At 68.6% G+C, this 16,253-nt stretch overlaps 2 protein-coding genes across 3 annotated transcripts; one reads left to right on the forward strand and one right to left on the reverse strand.

Moving 5' to 3' along the window:
* Nucleotides 1–493: 493 nt before the first annotated feature.
* Nucleotides 494–10,589, forward strand: ANGPT4 (angiopoietin 4). Its single transcript, XM_075166112.1, has 9 exons — nt 494–985; nt 5,152–5,307; nt 5,536–5,657; nt 6,026–6,258; nt 6,648–6,763; nt 7,237–7,338; nt 7,429–7,595; nt 8,498–8,628; nt 8,715–10,589. Exons 1-9 carry the CDS (start codon nt 656–658, stop codon nt 8,873–8,875), a joined length of 1,518 nt encoding a protein of 505 aa, XP_075022213.1. The 5' UTR covers nt 494–655; the 3' UTR covers nt 8,876–10,589.
* Nucleotides 10,590–13,618: 3,029 nt separating this feature from the next.
* FAM110A (family with sequence similarity 110 member A) lies at nt 13,619–14,686 on the reverse strand. Of its 2 annotated transcripts, XM_075166115.1 has the most exons (2): nt 14,205–14,686; nt 13,619–14,171 (listed from the first exon to the last, which is right to left on the reverse strand). In XM_075166115.1, the coding sequence occupies exons 1-2, from the start codon at nt 14,633–14,635 to the stop codon at nt 13,619–13,621; spliced, it is 984 nt and encodes a 327-aa protein (XP_075022216.1). In that variant the 5' UTR covers nt 14,636–14,686. The 2 variants fall into 2 exon arrangements, with proteins under 2 accessions (XP_075022216.1, XP_075022214.1); XM_075166113.1 differs by having other exon boundaries at nt 13,619–14,686.
* Nucleotides 14,687–16,253: the final 1,567 nt, after the last annotated feature.

Here is a 16,253-nt window from a genome sequence, read left to right on the forward strand (position 1 = left end):
CGGAGCAGCCAAATCCAGGCCTGGCTCCCTCCAGCGATATAAATAGCCGGGATGTGGGGAGGGAGCTCTGCTCCCTGGGATGGGGGTGTCCCGGGGGTGCTGATCGGGGGGACTCGCTGGGTGCTGGGGCCGGAGGGCGGGAGGGCTCGGTGCTGGAGCGAGCAGCTGGGACCCGCCGGCTGGCAGCGCTGCCCGCCGCGGGAGCTGCACCGAGCGGCGCGGAGAACGGCCGGGGGGGCCGGCGGGTGCGTGCAGCCGGGGGAGGGACGGGGGCTGCGTGTGCGAGTGTGTGTGTGCGTGTGTGTGCGTGTGTGTGCGTGTGTGTGTGCGAGACGTTTATAGATCACGTGTGAAACTTGATCTCCCCGCAGTGGGCTAGGAGGAGAGAAAAAAGATAGAAGTATTGTTTTTAAACAGATTTTTTCCTTTGTTTTTCTTTTCTTTTTTTTCTTCCCCCTCTCCCCCTGCGAGGGCTGCGGCCGCCTGGCGATAAAAGGCCGGGGCGGCCAGAGCTGGCTCAGAGGGAGGAAATGCCGAAATCGCAGCGTTTCGACTGGCCGGCGAGCACCCACTGACCCGTCCCGGCAAAGAGCGGCCCCCGGCCGCGGCACCCCGCTCCCACCGCCCTCCCCGGCGCCGCGGGGACCCCTGCGCCATGCGGGCGCTCAGCCTCGGCCTCGCGGCCTTGACCTTGGCCACGACGGCGCTGTGCGCGGCCGGAGCCCAGCGCCGGGCGCTGGAGGGGGGCGGCCGCCGGCGTTACCACCGGGTGCAGCACGGCCACTGCAGCTACACCTTCGTGCTGCCCGAGGCCGACCCGCCGCCCTGCCCGCCCGCCCCCGCCGCCCCCGCCGCCCCCGTCCCCGCCAACGCGCTGCTGCAGCGGGACTCGCCGGCTGGCAACGCGCACGCCGGCCATGGGGCCGCCCAGCGCCTGCGGCACCTCGAGAGGATCCTGGAGAACAGCACCCAGTGGCTGCTGAAGGTAGGGTGCAGGGTGGCGGGGGGATGGGCAGCAGGGCGGCGTGGGCGGGGGTCTGCCTCCAGCACCCATGCGTGCAGCATCCCCGTACCGGCTGCCCGCTCCAGCTCCCTGCCTGCTGCTGGCGGCTGGGGGCAGAGCTGGGTGCACGGGGGTTTCACGCCCACCCAAGCAGCAGCACTGCAGCCAAGTCAGCATCTCCCCCGCAGGTTTGCAACCTGGGCCTGATCCTGGCCCGTTTGCACCAGGCACTGTCTCCTCGGAGGGGATGCGTGCTGTGGGTGCTGCAGCTTGTGACTACTGCAGCTCGTGGGTGCTGCAGATCACCGGTGCTTGCCGCTGCGGCTGCATCCCCCTGCCATCCCTGCCATGGCTCCTCATGGTCCCAGCTGGACTGGCTGTTACGGGCATCCCTTGGGGCTCAGCGCTCCCTGTTCTGGGTCAGGATGCGGCCCTGTTTGAAAGCTCTTGGGAAGGGCTTTGGCAGGCAACAGAGCAAGGGATGTAAGGGCAGGGGCCACCGAAACCTCTCCAGCTTCATCGTTTTCCCACTTATGGGCTTTGCAAAAGCTCATGGCGCTTGGTGAGATTTTGAGTGGGACCCGTGGCTCCCGGGTGGCCCCATGGAGTGTGGGTGGGTGCAGGGTGGGGTAGTGGGGTGCCGCACCAAAGGGGCTGCGTGCCCATGGGAGCACCCCGGCTCGCCCTATCCCCACCACCCATGGCAGGAAGCGGCGTTTCCTTCCTGAGGGCTCGTGGGTGCCGTTGGACCCCCCATCTGCCAAGCGCGGCCACCTGCGTCAGACCCAGGAATGCTCCTGGCTGGCTCGTCCCAGGGGACACCTCCCTGGGGGGGTGTAAACCGCGTGCCCCGGTGAGGCAGCGGCACCAGGACCCTGGGTGCCCGCGCTGATAAGAGGGCAAACAGCTTGTCCCCAGCTGTCACCAGCTCTCGAGCCAAGCGGCATCACCAGCACCACGCCCTCACCATGTCCCACTGGGGTGCAAAGAGACCCGCATGCCTCTGCACCTCAATTTGCTGGAAGATCCCCCTGGCTGTGCAGGGCTAGGGGTGCTGTGGGATGGTGCATGTTGAGCCCCTGCAGCCCCCGAGGCTGGGGTCAAATGCACCGAGCTGGGGGGTCCCGGGGGTGGCCTGCACCACCCACGCTGCTTGGGGACCCTCTCCCAGCCGCTGGCTGTGTGGGGACGGCAGGGGCAGCAACAGGCAGGCACAGGGATGTGCAGGGCTGTCCCCTGTCCCCTCAGCCACCCTAGACGACAAATTCCTCAAAAGCCACGGCTCCACGGAAAGCCAGCCCGGGGTGTCGCAAAGGGACCGGCAGAGCCAGCCAGCACCCAGCTGGTGGCAGCGAACCTCCATCACTGTGGGACCTGCTGGTGCCTGCACCCTGGGGTCCCTGTTCCCTGGGGTCCCTGCACCCTGGGATCACTGTGCCCCGGGTGCCCAGGCCAGCTCTGAGCTTCTCTCAGGGCGAGGGCAGCCTTTGGGCATGGCCGAGCAAGGCGAGGGGCCGGGGGTCCCACCGGAGCAGGCAGGCGCGGGCGAAGTGGGGCTGCACATCTGGGCAGCTGTGGGCAGCAATGCCCCACGCCGCAGCCCCAAGGAGCAGGAGGCACTGGGGCACTGGGCAGCCAGCACCCCGTCCCGTCCCGTCCCGTCCCATCCCATCCCGCAGCACAGCCCCTCCAACAAAGGCAGCTTTTAGCTTTTTTTTGTCTGTTGTTCCTTGGCTTTCCTAATTTAAGCGGAGCTGCCCAGGGAGGCTTGTTTTGGTCGGACTCCAGGTTGAAGGAGGCATCGGGTTCAGGGACAGATTGTAAACAACATTGCATCCCCGCCTGCTCTGCCCTGGCCCGGGGAGCCCTGCCGGTACCCCCAGCACCCAGCTTCCCCAAGGGACCCCATTCACAGCACTGGGGTGCTGGTCCACGCTCCCTATGTGCAGCCCCCCACCATGGCCAGGAGGGACGGGGACATGGCGAGGACTCTGCGCACGGGGACACGTGGCTTCTGCTCACTGTCCCGTTGGCTGCTCCCATCTCAGGAGGAATTAATTTTAGTTTAAATACAAACATTTGATGGAGCCACAGGGTCCAGGGGGGGCTCGGGGCAGGTCCTCAGCGGGGCAGTGGCAGGTTGGCAGCTCTGGGGTGCCCGTGGCACAGGGGCTGGTGCTGCTCACCCTGGGATGGGTGCAGGCGGCTTCCCCCCACCTCTGGCCCTAGGGCCCCCCCAGCTTGTGCTTGGGGGATGCTTAGAAATGCTGGGGCAGGATGGGGACGGGGACAGGGGAGGGATGCGGCTGCAAGAAGGTGGCACAGGACCATCCAGCCATGGGCAAGGGGTCCCCAGTACCGGGACAGCAGGGTGCCTGGGGTTCCTCTGGCTCCAGGGCAGTGTTTTGGGGTGACCCGCAGCACCACAGTCCCTCCCCTGACCGTTCTGCCCTTTTTGGGGAGGAACGAGGCTGGTGGGACTCCTCCAAGCCCAGGCGAGCCTGGCTCGCCTCAGCACCCATGGGGCGAAGGGGGGATGATCCTGGTTTCCCTGCCCCCTGCACAGAGCCTGTCCCACTTGGGTCCCCTGTGCCACCCTTGCTGGGGATGCTGTGCCCCCTCCAGCCCCAACTGCTCCCAGGGAGCTGCCGGGGCTGGGGCCGGGAGCCGGGGCTCCTTCTCCGGCTGCGCTCAGCCCTCCCTGTGCCAGCCTGACCTTTTCCACGGGTATGTACTGCCCTCGGGCTCAGAGATATGTTTATTTAAAAAAAAAAAAAAAAAAAGGCAAGATTGAGAGGGAGAAAAGGCCTCCCCGAGCCCTGTGAAGCAACAAGATTAACGACGTGGTTAAAGGGAAACTCTCCAGCAATCACTCAGCTCGGGGAAATGTTTTCCAGACGTGGCTCTCCGACCTTTCCCCGCTTCCTCCCCGCGAGGACATTCCTGTGAGGGAAAATCCCTGGGGAAGCGGGGTGCAGGCAATGCCGGTGGGGATGCCCAGCTCCGGGACCCTCCTGCCCCCCGTGGGTGCTCGTGGTGGGGTGATGGTTTTGCCGCTACCCTGGTCCGGGGAGGAGGGAACAGGGCCCCGCTGCTGCCAGCGAGATTTCATCATGCGCAAACAAGTGCAGAGCAGAGCCCGGTGCCCTGGCCCGCTGCCAGCCCTGCTCCCGTGCCGAGCATCCCAGCACCGCTGCCTGCCCGCCATGCCACCCGGGACAGCACCATCCCACCCCGGCCAGTCCCGCCTGGTCCGCAACCCCGCGAGATGCACGGGGATGCTGGGCTCTGCCTGCACCGGCTGGGAGGTCGGGCAGGGAGCAGGACTCGGGTGGCACGGGGACAGCGGGATCTGTAGGGTGGAGGGAGCCGGGCAGCCCCCCGTCCCCTCTCACTCTCGGGGGCTGCCCGGCACGGGGCCGCTTTCCCAGCGTGGGCGGCAGCACGGCCCGTTCCGCTCCCCGCGGCCCCTGCCGAGGGACCGTGCCCCCGCCGAGGCCGTCGCCCCGGGGAGGGGCCGAATGGGAACCTCATGGCGGGGCTGCCAGAAATAGAAAAGCCTTTGGGAAAGGCAGCTCCCCCGCGGGCTGGGAAAGCGGAAGCGACATCTCAGCTGTGTCCGCAGCCGGCTTCTTCCCAGCCCTGAGTGCTTCCGTGGCGGAGCAGCACCAGGCGCTGGACACCCACCTTCCCTGGCCGGTAGTGGCCCCCCATCGTCCATGTCCCCAACCCTGGGAAACCGATGGCTGGGGGCTGGCGGCTGATGCCCATGCCAATGCCGGCCGCTCCCTGCCTGGCTGCTCAGTGCAGGCCACCCCGGCTGGGCAACAGCCCCAGCTTGCCAGCAGACCTGGGCACACACAAGCCCGTGCCAGGTCCAGGCGAGAGGCAACCAGCTGGCACCACAGCCCAGGAATCTTGGCAGCCGGTGCCCGAGGGGACTCCCCCACGGCAGTGCAGCCTGTGGGCAGCTCGCTCTGTCCTCCCGATAAGCTTCAAAGGGCCCCGGGATGGGTTGTGCCGTGCTGAAACGCTCCCAGGGGTGTGCCTGGGGGCTGTGCCGAGCGCTGCCAGGCTCAGCCGGGGTGCTGAGGGAGGACCGGGCAAGCTCCCCGAATGACCCGCCGCGTCCCCGCTCCCCTCCGCAGCTGGAGAGCTACATCCAGACGAGCATGAAGCCAGAGATGGCGCAGCTGCGGCAGACGGCAGTGCAGAACCAGACCGCAACCATGCTGGAGATCGGCAGCACCCTCCTCAACCAGAGCGCCGAGCAGAGCCGCAAGCTCACCGACGTGGAGGCCCAGGTAGGGGGTGGCCGGGGCACGTGGCACGCGTGTCCCCGTGTCCCCACTACCCCCGGGGACTGTGGCGGGTGACATGGTTTCTCTATTGCTAAAAGTGGGGCAATTCCCCGAGGTGATGCATGGTTTAATGCACCGGTGTGCAGAGGTACTGGGGTTGTGTGCCGGGGAGCCGCGAGCCCGGTGATGTGGCGTGGCCCTGGCTGCTCACGCCGACGCTCCCCTCCGCAGGTGCTGAACCAGACGTTGCGCATCGAGATGCAGCTGCAGGAGAACTCCCTGTCCACCACCAAGCTGGAGAAGCAGCTGCTGCTGCAGACGAACGAGATCCACAAGCTGCAGAACAGGAACAAGTAGGGCCTGGGGCGACCTGGGGACCCCCACAGCCCCCGGGCCCCAGGGGGAGGCTGGTCTATCCCACCCCAGGAGCGTGTCTGCACTTTGGGGGGGCTTGAACCCCTCCAGGGGCTGGCTGGGGTCCCTGGAGGATTGCACAGCCCTGGCACAGCCCCTTGGGCTTTGCTTCCCCTTGGCTAAGCATGTCCCAGAGGTGCCAGGCGGGGTGCAATGCAGTGGGTGCGGCAGGGGACGGGGACAGCACTGGGTCCCTGCAGACGTGCTGGGGCACTGCAGCCGGGGCTGGGTCCGCTCTGCTGCCCGCTCCCTGCCGGGCTGCTCGGCACAGGCACAGCCCCCCGTCACTGCTGCCTCCCCCTTTCAGCGTGCTGGAGGTGCGGGTGCTGGAGATGGAGACGAAGCACCAGGCGGAGCTGGCGGGGGCCCGCTCCGAGAAGGAGAAGCTGCAGCGCCTGGTGAGCCGGCAGAGCGGCACCATCGAGGAGCTGGAGAAGTCGCTGCTGGCCGCCAGCGCCAACACCAGCCTGCTCCAGCGCCAGCAGCTCCAGCTCCTCGAGTCGGTGCAGAGCCTGGTGCGCCTCGTCTCCCAGGGCAGAGGTGAGCCAGGGCGCGCAGGCAGGGTGCGGGCAGCGGGAGAGCTCCTCGCCCCCCCATGAAGGTGCAGGGCCCCTGTGCTCAGCTCAGGTGTGGGTGACTTCGCCCTGAAAATGAGCCCTGGATTGCATCCGAGGAGCAGCTCCGAGCCCCCAGGGGAGGGTCCATGTCCCGACTCTGTCCCCAGCCACGGCAAATCCCCAGGCTTAGGCTGGCGGTGGCCCCGGTGCATCGGAGCCGCCACCTCACCCAGCCCCAGGGAGACGACGCGGAAGGAAGAAAAATAATCCGAGGGCACAAAAGCATCCAAAGGGAGTGGGGACGAGCAACAAAACCAGCAGGGCTGCGGCACTGGTGGGGCTTCTGCCATCTCACCGTTCCCTCTGCCGCAGCCCTGCTGCCCGGGCAGGAGCAGCTCTTCCAGGACTGCGCCGAGGTGCGCCGGGCGGGCATCCATGCCAGCGGGGTCTACACCCTCCACATCGCCAACCTCAGCGAGCCCAAAAAGGTGAGCATGGCCCAGAGAGGGCTCCCACCACAGCACCCCGGGGTGCTGCTGACCCCAGGGCCACCCAGTGCACACTAGCCCCATACCACAGTGGGTATCCCTCTGGGATGGGCACATCCCAACCCCTCCTGCCGGGACAGTGCCCCCCACCCTGGCTGGCCATGGGGGTTGAGGTGCCTCGGGGGCTGCAGAGAGGGCAAAGGCAGGGGGGAAAAAATTGATTTTAAAGGCACCCCCACAGCCCACCCGTGAGCACCATGCCCCAGCCCCTGCCCACGGCCACAGAGGGAGGAGAGACCCCCCCCAGCCAGGCACTGGGCATGGCACGTGCTCGCCAGCCCCTTGGCCAGCTCTAGCACCCATGCAGCACCCATGCTGAGCTGCCCAGCCCCGGGGGGGATGCACCCGGCTGCCCACCCAAGCCAGCCCTCGTCGCCCCGCCCTGCAGCCCGTCCCGGCTCTCCCCGCTGCAGGCGTACTGCGACATGGAGACGGACCGAGGGGGCTGGACCGTCATCCAGCTCCGCACCAACGGCAGCCTCAGCTTCCAGAGGAGCTGGAGGGAGTACAAGCAGGTCTGCACCCACCTGGGGAGGGGGGGACCCTGGGGGCACCCCAGGGGCACCCCGGGCACCCCACGCTCACCCACCCCGCTGCTTCCCCAGGGCTTCGGGGATGCGGCGGGTGAGTACTGGCTGGGTAACGAGGCCGTGCACCTCCTGACGAGCCAGGCACCCTATGCCCTGCGTGTCGAGCTGCGGGACTGGGAGGGCAACCAGGTCTATGCCCACTACGGGAAATTCCAGCTGGGGAGCGAGCGGCAGCTTTACAGGTAGGAGAGGCACCGCGGGGGCGGCCACCCGGCCCTCCCCATCTCCAGCTGTCCCCGAACCCTGCGGGCAGTGGTGGCCATGGGCAAGGGCTGGCTGCAGTGCCTGGGGGAAGCGTGTGGCCCCGGGGCGTGCAGGGTCACACGGGGCTTCGCTGGGATTTCCCGGGGGAATCACGGCTCGGCAGAGCTACTTCCCAGGTGCCGGAGGGCATTGCTGTGCCACCCACTCCTCTCCGCGGGCTCCTGAGAACCCAAAGTAGATTTTAATGCGTGGAATTGCATCAAGGCAGCGGGATTTCCCATCCCAGCCGGCAGCCGGGCGCGGTGCCAGCAGGCAGCCGGGGCACTCGCACCGCGGCTTGGGCAAATGGGGGTGACACGGCCGCAGCCACCAGCTGTTCCTGGGGGTGCCAACCATCCCCAGGCTGCTACGCCCGTGTCTGGGGAGGGATGCTGCACTCCTGCTGCCAGGCTTGCGAGGATGGCATGTGCTCCCAGGAACATTGGCCTGGCCACGGGCAGGAGGGGTGGCAGGCAGCTGGGTGCTTTGGTGCTGGGCTGGAGATGGGACCAGACCCCGGAGATCCCCTGCACCATGCGTGCCATGCATGCACCAAGCCAACCCCCAGCAAAGAGATCCGGGGGAGCCCCGTAGGGGTCCTCTCTGCCCCAGCAGAGCATGACCCCCACCCTTGGAGACCCCCAGGACAGCTCCTCCAAGCGGCAGACCCAGGCCAAGCTGGACCTGCAGGATCTCTGCCTGCGTCGCTCCGTGCTGGCCCTTGCTCAGCTCGTGGCATCCCACGGCCCTCAGCAGGGCTGAGGGGCTTTGTGCCCCCCCCAGCAGCAGCCAGCCGGCTCTGATGGTGGCCGTGGCCACGCCGTGCTGGGCCGGGCGGCAGGCTCTCGCTGCAGGACTACAGCGGCACGGCCGGGCAGCAGAGCGGCATGGCGCTGCAGGGCACCCGCTTCAGCACCCGTGACGCCGACAACGACAACTGCCTCTGCAAGTGCGCCCAGATGCTGTCAGGAGGTGAGCGAGCGGGGAGGGGACGCCCACACAGCACCCATGGGTGCCCACCCAGGATGCCACCCTCCCACCCTGCTCCCCCCTCGCAGGCTGGTGGTTCGACGCCTGCGGCCTCTCCAACCTGAACGGCATCTACTACCCAGCCCGGCACAACATCCGCAAGCTCAACGGCATCCGCTGGCACCACTTCCAGGGGCCCAGCTACTCGCTGAAGGGCACCCGCATGCTCATACGACCCGCCAGCTTCTAGCACGCCGGCGGCTGGCGCGGCACCGCAGCCGGTGCCAGCTTGGCATGGAGGGAGGGGGCCAGGAGGGGGCCGGGAGAAGGGATGGCTGGGGGAGACTGAGCCCTCCCGGCCGCTGCAGGGAAGTTTTTTCCCCAGTTATTATTTTTTACTCTTTTTTATCCCGTTCTCCAAGACCCTGTGCATCGCAGAGAGGGGCTGGGTCTCCAGCTCCCCACGCCACCTCCTTCACCCAGGGATAGGGATCCAAGACCCCCCCGGGACCCCCTGTACGCTCCGCCCGGCTCCAAGGCACAGCGGGGGCTTTGCCTTTCCTGTATGTTTTAGGGCATTGCAAAGCCCCCCCCATCCCACCTTCCCCGCAGGATTAGGGGAGCTGGCGGGGATGGGGGTCCCTGTGAGTGCGAGGGGCCGGTGCCATCCCTCCTTCCCGTCCTGCCCGGGCACGGCTGTCCCCTCCCACCCAAGCCACCATCCCCACGCATGGCAGCACAGGCACTGCTCCTGGGGGTGGGTGGAAGGAGGAGGGGGAGTCTTTGGGGACCCTGGGGTGACTGTCCCCAAGCTGGGATGGCCAGCAGCCCCATGTTGGGGATCAACGCTGGCAGGGGGCTGGCAGAGCCCCGGGACGGGCAGGACGGGACTGAAGGGTCACAGGTGGGGAGGGGGCTGCGGTTTGAGATGGGGCTGGGGGGCGGGAGGTGGTGGGAAGGGTCCGAGGAGGCTTTTGGAGGGGGGTCTGAGCTGGGGCAGGGGAAGGAGGGAGGGAAATGGGGGTGCGTGGTGGGGTCGGACACATGGGGAGGAGTGGGGCAAGGGGCCAAGACCCCTCTGCACCCCCAGCCCCCCTGTCTGCAGTTGCATTGAGGCAGCAAACCCACACTGAGGGCACTTTGGGGAGCAGCCGGGGAAGAGCGGGGCGCGGAGCAGCTGGGTCTCCAGCCGGCAGCACCAGGGCCCCGCGCCCGCCCCCCCGAGCTGCCGCAGCTTGGGCTGGAGGCGCTTTTATTTTTGTACTGAGAGATATTTATTTTCCAAGAATTGGCTGCGCGGGAGGGGGCCCAGGGGGGGTCCCTGCATCCCACTGCCCCTGGGACAAAAGGGCTATGGGACAGGGCAGGACAGACGGACCCTGGGCATCGCCACGGGACCCCTGAGCCCTGGGCAGCTTGATGCACGGGTGAGCCCGTGGGAGGGCAGGGCTCGGTGACACCCAGTCACAGCCTGTCCCTGTCACCCTTCTGCAGGTGTCCCGGTCCCCCTGCAGTCCCTGTCCCCCTCAGCTCCATTGGCACTAGAGGTCCCCTGCAGCCCGGTGACAGCACCCTCACACCTGGGGGCAGGGGTGCCCTGCTGGGTCCCCAGGAAGCCCTGGGGACTAGTGGCAGCAGTGGCAGCTGCCAGAGACCTGCTGCCTCCGTGACACCCAGGCGCCCCAGTGCCCCCCTCCCCAAAATGGGCCTGGGCAGGGGTTTGCTGCTACCTAACCCCGGCCCCCCCTGCAGCTCCTGGGGGACAGGGCCAGTGCCCCGGGGTGAGGTGAGGGATGCAGGGACACGCTGTCTTCCCCATCGGGACAGCGGGACCCACTGGCAGGGTGCTGGCACCGGCACCAGCTGCGCACGCGGCAGTGAGGAGGTTCCCGACGCCTTGCCCTCAATGCCGTCCCGAGGCATTCGCTAATTAACAGTGATTAAAGCACGTGACGTAGTTGGCACTTCCAGAAGATGCTCATCAGTGGAGCTGTGCGGGATAATTAAAAAATGGAAAATACAGGGTGGGGGGGGCCATCCGGGAGCCTCGCCCTGCTCCCAGCGAGCGGCACTGCAGGCAGCAACCGTCCCGGTGGGGCCGCGGGCCCCGGCCCCCCGGCCCCTCACACCCTGCCAGCGGCTGGCGCGGCGCGGCTGCACCTGGGCCGGGGGCTGCGTGCCAGGCGGGGGGGCGGCCCCCGCCCCGGGGTGCTGGGCCTGGCTCCCCAGACTGGGGTGCTGCTGGTTTTCTCTCTCTCCCGGCTGCCTGCCTGCAGCTCCTGCCTGCTCATGGGGCACCCATGGGAGACCCTGGCATGGAGGGGCGAGGGCGATGGACACCCTCCCTCGCCGTCCCTCCTCCCTAGAAATAACAGACGGGCTCAGCTGCGGCCCCCCACCGAAACCGGAGCCGCTGAGAGGCAGCTGCCAGGGAAAGTGATAGGGAGCGCTGGGGCCGTCCTGCTGTCCCCAGCAGGGACACGCAAAGGGGGGGCATTCCCGGGGGGGCACGTGTCGCCTCGCCACGGCTGTGCCGGGGTTTCATGCAGGCAGTCCCACGGGTGCAGGGTCAGATGAAGACTCCTGCCTCGGGAACACGGCTCCTCCTGTCCGTGCATCTGCGTGCACATACGCATGCACACGGACACGCGTGCGCACTTGGACACACATGCACACAATCACGCATGCACGTATGAGCACACAGGGCTTTGGACGGCCACGCAGCCACAGCAGGTCCCAGCCACGAAGGTCACGGGACAGCAGAACATGCCCTGGGGGGCCACGCCGGCTGCTCAGCCCTGTGCCCGGCGGGGGCCGGCGGGGCCCCCCTGCCTGCTCGGCAATAGCAGCAAATTTAGACCAAGGCCTGGACACGCCGGGCTGAGGAATCCGGCAGCACAGCCGGTCCCAGCCGCCAGCGGGGATCCAGTTCCCGCAGAGCGTTCCCCGAGGGCAAAGCCTGTCCCCGAGCGGGTGCCCGCGGTCCCCGTCACCCCCTGGTTGCCGGCTCCCTGCGGAGGCTCCCGGCGCCCCACGTGCCGCCACTGAGGATCCCTTGGGCGTGCGCTTCCTCCCCAGCGCGCTTTGTCCGCCTGACTCACGGGCCAGACACCATCGCCACGTCCTGCCCGCCGCACCCCGACTGCCACGTCCCGGGCAGCCGGACCTGCCGGTCCCCCGGCGGGAGCCGGACGGATCCTGCACCCTGGGCGGTGGCTCTGGGCGGACACACGCAGTGCAGGAGCCGGGCTGGGGTGGGAAATCCTTCATCCCCGTGAGGGCTTTTTTGGCGACCCCAAACGCTGGATAGAAGCCCCTGTCAAGGGGAGCCCGGTGCTGCCCTGGCCAGCAGCTGCCGAGCCGGGGCTGAGCCGGGGGGAAGCGCTGGCTGGGATGGGACGGGGTGGCAGCAGCTCTGGACCTTGTCCCCAGCTCATCTCCGCCACCGCGCATGTGGCATTTGCCAAGCAGCGCCCGCACCAGGCAGGCTGGCTCCCTGCACGTCCGGAGCCGTTTGCTGCCGCTGGCCCCGCACCGCAGCCGGAGCCGGAGGGAGGCAGCGGCAGGACCAGGCGGGGTCCCCCGGGTGCAGGCGCTGGTGGCTTTGGTGCCACCTTCCCAAAAGCCACCTGCCCACATGGGATGCACCAGCATCGCAAGGAGCAGGGGCACCTCACCGGCGCAGGCAGCACCCACGGTGCCGGGGGGCTGCGGTGCTGAGCGAGGCTGCCCGGGGATAACGCACGGGCGCTTTTCATCTTCAAAGCGCTCCCTGCGCCGACTTTCATCCTCGCGCCTCCCCAGCCCCCTGGGAGGTCTCCGCTATCGCCGCCCCCATCTCGCAGTCCCGGAGAAGCCGGGACTCGGCCAAGCGCAGCGGCACTTTGCGGGAGCGGGGCGAGGAGGCAGGGGAGGGCTGCATGGTCGGCACGGTGCCGGCTGCGGCACAGAGGGGAATCCCGCCGGCCGGGGCTCTGCCGGGACCTGCCGGACCCAACCGCCGCCCCCGCTGTGCCCGCCGGGCCCCGCGCTGGCACGCCGCGGCACAGCACCCATCGCTCCTGCCAGCACCCAGCCGCTCAGCACCGCCAGCCCCTGCTGAGCCGTGGGCACCCTGAGGGTCCCTGCCCCGTCCCGACCTCCACCGCCTCAAGAGACAGCAACGCACACGGCTCCAAAGCACAGAGATTTAATAAAACCGGCTGCATTATTATTATTATTATTAATTTTTGTACAGAACAAACATCAGGAAAAACAGTAGAAATGAGGAAGAGACCACCGTAACTGTTGTCTTCATAAATAAGAGGGCCCAGTGTGCCCGGAGCTGTACGCCTGCCAGCACCCGGGAGGGGACACAAGCGCTCGCAGACACTCACACACACATGCAGTCCGGGGCTGCTTGAAGGGGGGGTCGGGTTTGCCCCTCCTGCAAACCACCCCACTTCTCCCAGGCCCCCCCCTCCAGATGGGGGCTGCCAGGGAACGGCCCCCACCCCGGGCAGCGTGGCCTTCTCGGGGGGGGGCTGCAGAGGGGCAGCTGTGTCCCTGCTCAGTGCAGGGAAGGACCAGCCCCTTACCCCCCACCCAGGGGTGCTGGTGAGGGGCAGGGCAGGCAGGAGCGTCCAGCCGTGCAGGCAGGCCGACCACGCACGGGCTCCCGCGGGAGCGGGTGAGGGGAGGGTGTTGGGGACCAGCGGCGCACCCGGGGACACGTGTCCCCTGCCCTCCCGCGGGTTCGGGGGGACCTGGCTCTCCAGTGCTGGGGTCTGACGGAGCCAGAGCCAGCGGGAAGGATGCCCGGCCACCACACTGGGGCTCTGCCAGCGCCGCTGTGGCACAGGGAGCAGGGAAGCAAGGGGGGGGATAAGTTCGAGGGTCCTGTCACTGCCAAGAGGTCCCTGCTCCTCCTGGGGCACAGCCTGCACTCCCTCCCCGTCCGGCATTGCCTGCTCGTGAGCAACTTGTTCCCGGCGCCCACCGCCCCGCAGCACTGCTACACATCGGAGACCTGCTGGGCCTCCCTGGCTTGGCGCAGCCCGTACAGCCACTTGATGACACGGGCGTTGCGCTCGATGACAGAGATGCCGTAGGGGACACGCTCGGCTGGCCGCCCCTCCGGTGTTGCGGCGCTGGGCGGCGAGCGGCCGCCCTCCGAGCTGGCCGTGCTCACGCTGTGAAACTTGAGGGACACGATGTCGGAGCTGGCGCGGGCGAAGCGCTCGGCGCCCATGTCCTGCACCTCCTCGGGGTCGAGGCCACAGTAGTTGAAGAAGCGCTCCAGGTCGGCAGTGGCCCGCGAGAACCGGTCGCTCAGGTCCGACTTGGAGCGGTGCAGCAGGGGCTGCCGGCGGGCGCTCTCGGGGCGGGCGGGCGAGCTCCGTGCCGGGGCCGCAGGCAGCCCACCCGGGACAGGGGATGCAGGCACCGGCGTCACCTGGCCTCGCGGAGACCCGCAGGGACGGACATCCACCCTCCGCACGGCCACGCTGCCGGGGGGCTTGGCGGTAGCGGGGCTCTCCGGCGGCTTGCCAGCACCCTCTGCCCTGCTGCCGAGCACCGCCGGCGCCTCCACCCTCCACTTGCGCTCCCGGCCCAGCGGGCTCTCCACCTTGGGGAAGGGGCTGTCGCAGAGGTTGATGAGGTTGTTGAGGATCTCCAGGTCAAGGGAGGTCTTCGGGCCGCCAGCCTCGGTGCGGCGCGGCCCCGGGGGTGCCCTGCGGCTGGGGGTGAGCACAGCCCGGCGCACCCCTGGGGTGAAGAGGGGCTGCTTGAGCAGCGGCGGCTTCACCGGCTCCTGCTTGGTGCTGGCGACCCGCTGGCTCTTCACGTACTTGGCCTTGTCGGCCTCCAGCCTCTCCACTGCGCTGGGCTTCCCGGCACCCGGCTCGGCGCGCCAGCGGAAATACGCAGGGCCCTTGCGGAGGATGCGGACGGGCATGGCTGAGGTGAAGGGCGCCGTCACCGTCACCCCCTTCATGGCGTCGCCGGCTTGCAGCGCCTCGATGGGCATCCTCCGCGCTGGCACCGGAGCACGGGGTGGGCAGCCGCCACGGGCAGCGAGGGGCTCACGTGCCGTCGGCTGCAAAGAGGGACCAGAGTGAGGGGCGGCGGCGGGGGCTGGCGGGCGCTGCCGCCTGCCTGCCCGGCCCCTGCCCGCGCCCCGGTCCCACCGGCAGACAAAGGCTGCGCGGGGCTGTGCGGTGCCGCACTGTCTGCGCCGGCCGCGCCGGGCTTCCTATTTGAAGGCAGGGACCACGCCTCCGCCCGCCGCCGAGGCCTCCCCGAAACGTTCCCTGGCCAATCCGCGGAGCAAGCCTGCTTCAAACCGCACCCGGGCCAATGGGGCCAGCGGGGAGGGCGCCCCAGCAAGGGGCACCCCGGGGAGAGAGGCCGGGGCGGAGAGGGGTGGCTGTGGCCTGGCAGCCCCTCACCAATGCTCTGCCCGCATTGCCCACGCCCAGGGGTGCATTGCCTGCATCCAGGGGTGCATCGCCTGCGCCCAGGGGTGCATCACCTGTGCCTAGGGGTGCATTGCCTACATCCAGAGGTGCATTGCCTGCATCCAGGGGTGCATTGCCTGTGCCCAGGGGTGCATCAGCCATGCCCAGGGGTGCATCGCCCACACCCAGGAGTGCATTGCCCACACCAAGGTGTGCATTGCCTGCACCCAGGGGTGCATTGCCCACATCAAGGGGTGCATCCCCCGTGCCCAGGGGTGCATCACCTGCCCCATTCACCCACCACCATGCCAGGCTGGGGGATCTGGGGCTCCGCTCCCTGCCGCTCCCTCGGCTCTCAGCCCCCCCACAGGCGCTGGGGCTGCTCCCGGGTCCCCGCTCCCACCCTTGAACCCCTTGGAAAGCACCGGCGGGGGTTTCCACCTGTGCTTCCCCAGTCAAGGTGTGCCAAGAGCTGCGCTGGGGCCCCATGCACCCCATGTCCTTGGGCCCCCGCCAACCCCAACAAGCACAGCCACCCGCCCCAACGGTCGCGCAGAGGCACTGGCCCGCCCACAGCAGGGGGGGCGGGGGCCAAACCAGCCCTGCACCCCTCTGCAGCCCACTACCCGGCTGTCCCCAATGCCCCTGCCCAGGGGTGGGCACAGCCGGAGGGGTCCCAACACACAGAGGGGCTCAGGCAGCAGCGGGGCGCTCAGGGGGACACGTGGGGTTGGACCTGCCCCCGCCTTCCCCTCCCTCCCCATCCCCCTTCCCGAGCTGCTCTGAGCACCCCCCCGGGGTCCCCAGCTCGGGGGCACAGGCGAGCCCCGGGGAGGTAACAGCAAGCCCCGGCACTCACCGAGTACCGTGGTGGGCACGGCGGGGGCCAGTGCGCCGTAGCCCCACTCCCTCCCGTGGTGGCCCCAAGCAAGCTGCCGTCACCGCCAGCCGCTCACCTGCGTGCACAACTTCCTGGGTGCAACCCAGGGCCCGTCCCAGCGTCAGACACGGGCAGCAGGAGCCAGTCCCAGCACCCACAGCACCGCACCACGGTCATGCTGAGCCACGGCTGCACCGTCTGCAAGCCCATGTGCGCCAGCGTGTCGGCCCCAGCCCCCCCGGAATCTGTACCCCAGGGGGGTCCCCGTGCAGCAGCCGCCCTGGCACACGGTGCATCCGCCTGATGCG

The sequence above is a fragment of the Calonectris borealis genome, chromosome 17 (genome assembly GCF_964195595.1).
Source record: "Calonectris borealis chromosome 17, bCalBor7.hap1.2, whole genome shotgun sequence".
NCBI classification, from domain to species: domain Eukaryota; kingdom Metazoa; phylum Chordata; class Aves; order Procellariiformes; family Procellariidae; genus Calonectris; species Calonectris borealis.

Bases quoted from the DNA above. Each gene is read 5' to 3' on its own strand.
- FAM110A (XM_075166113.1), bottom strand. From the start codon at position 14,635: ATGCCCATCGAGGCGCTGCAAGCCGGCGACGCCATGAAGGGGGTGACG.
- ANGPT4 (XM_075166112.1), top strand. From the start codon at position 656: ATGCGGGCGCTCAGCCTCGGCCTCGCGGCCTTGACCTTGGCCACGACG. The intron at 986-5,151 runs GTAGGGTGCAGG...TCCCCTCCGCAG, and splicing joins GCACCCAGTGGCTGCTGAAG to CTGGAGAGCTACATCCAGAC. The intron at 7,596-8,497 runs GTAGGAGAGGCA...GCCGGGCGGCAG, and splicing joins AGCGAGCGGCAGCTTTACAG to GCTCTCGCTGCAGGACTACA.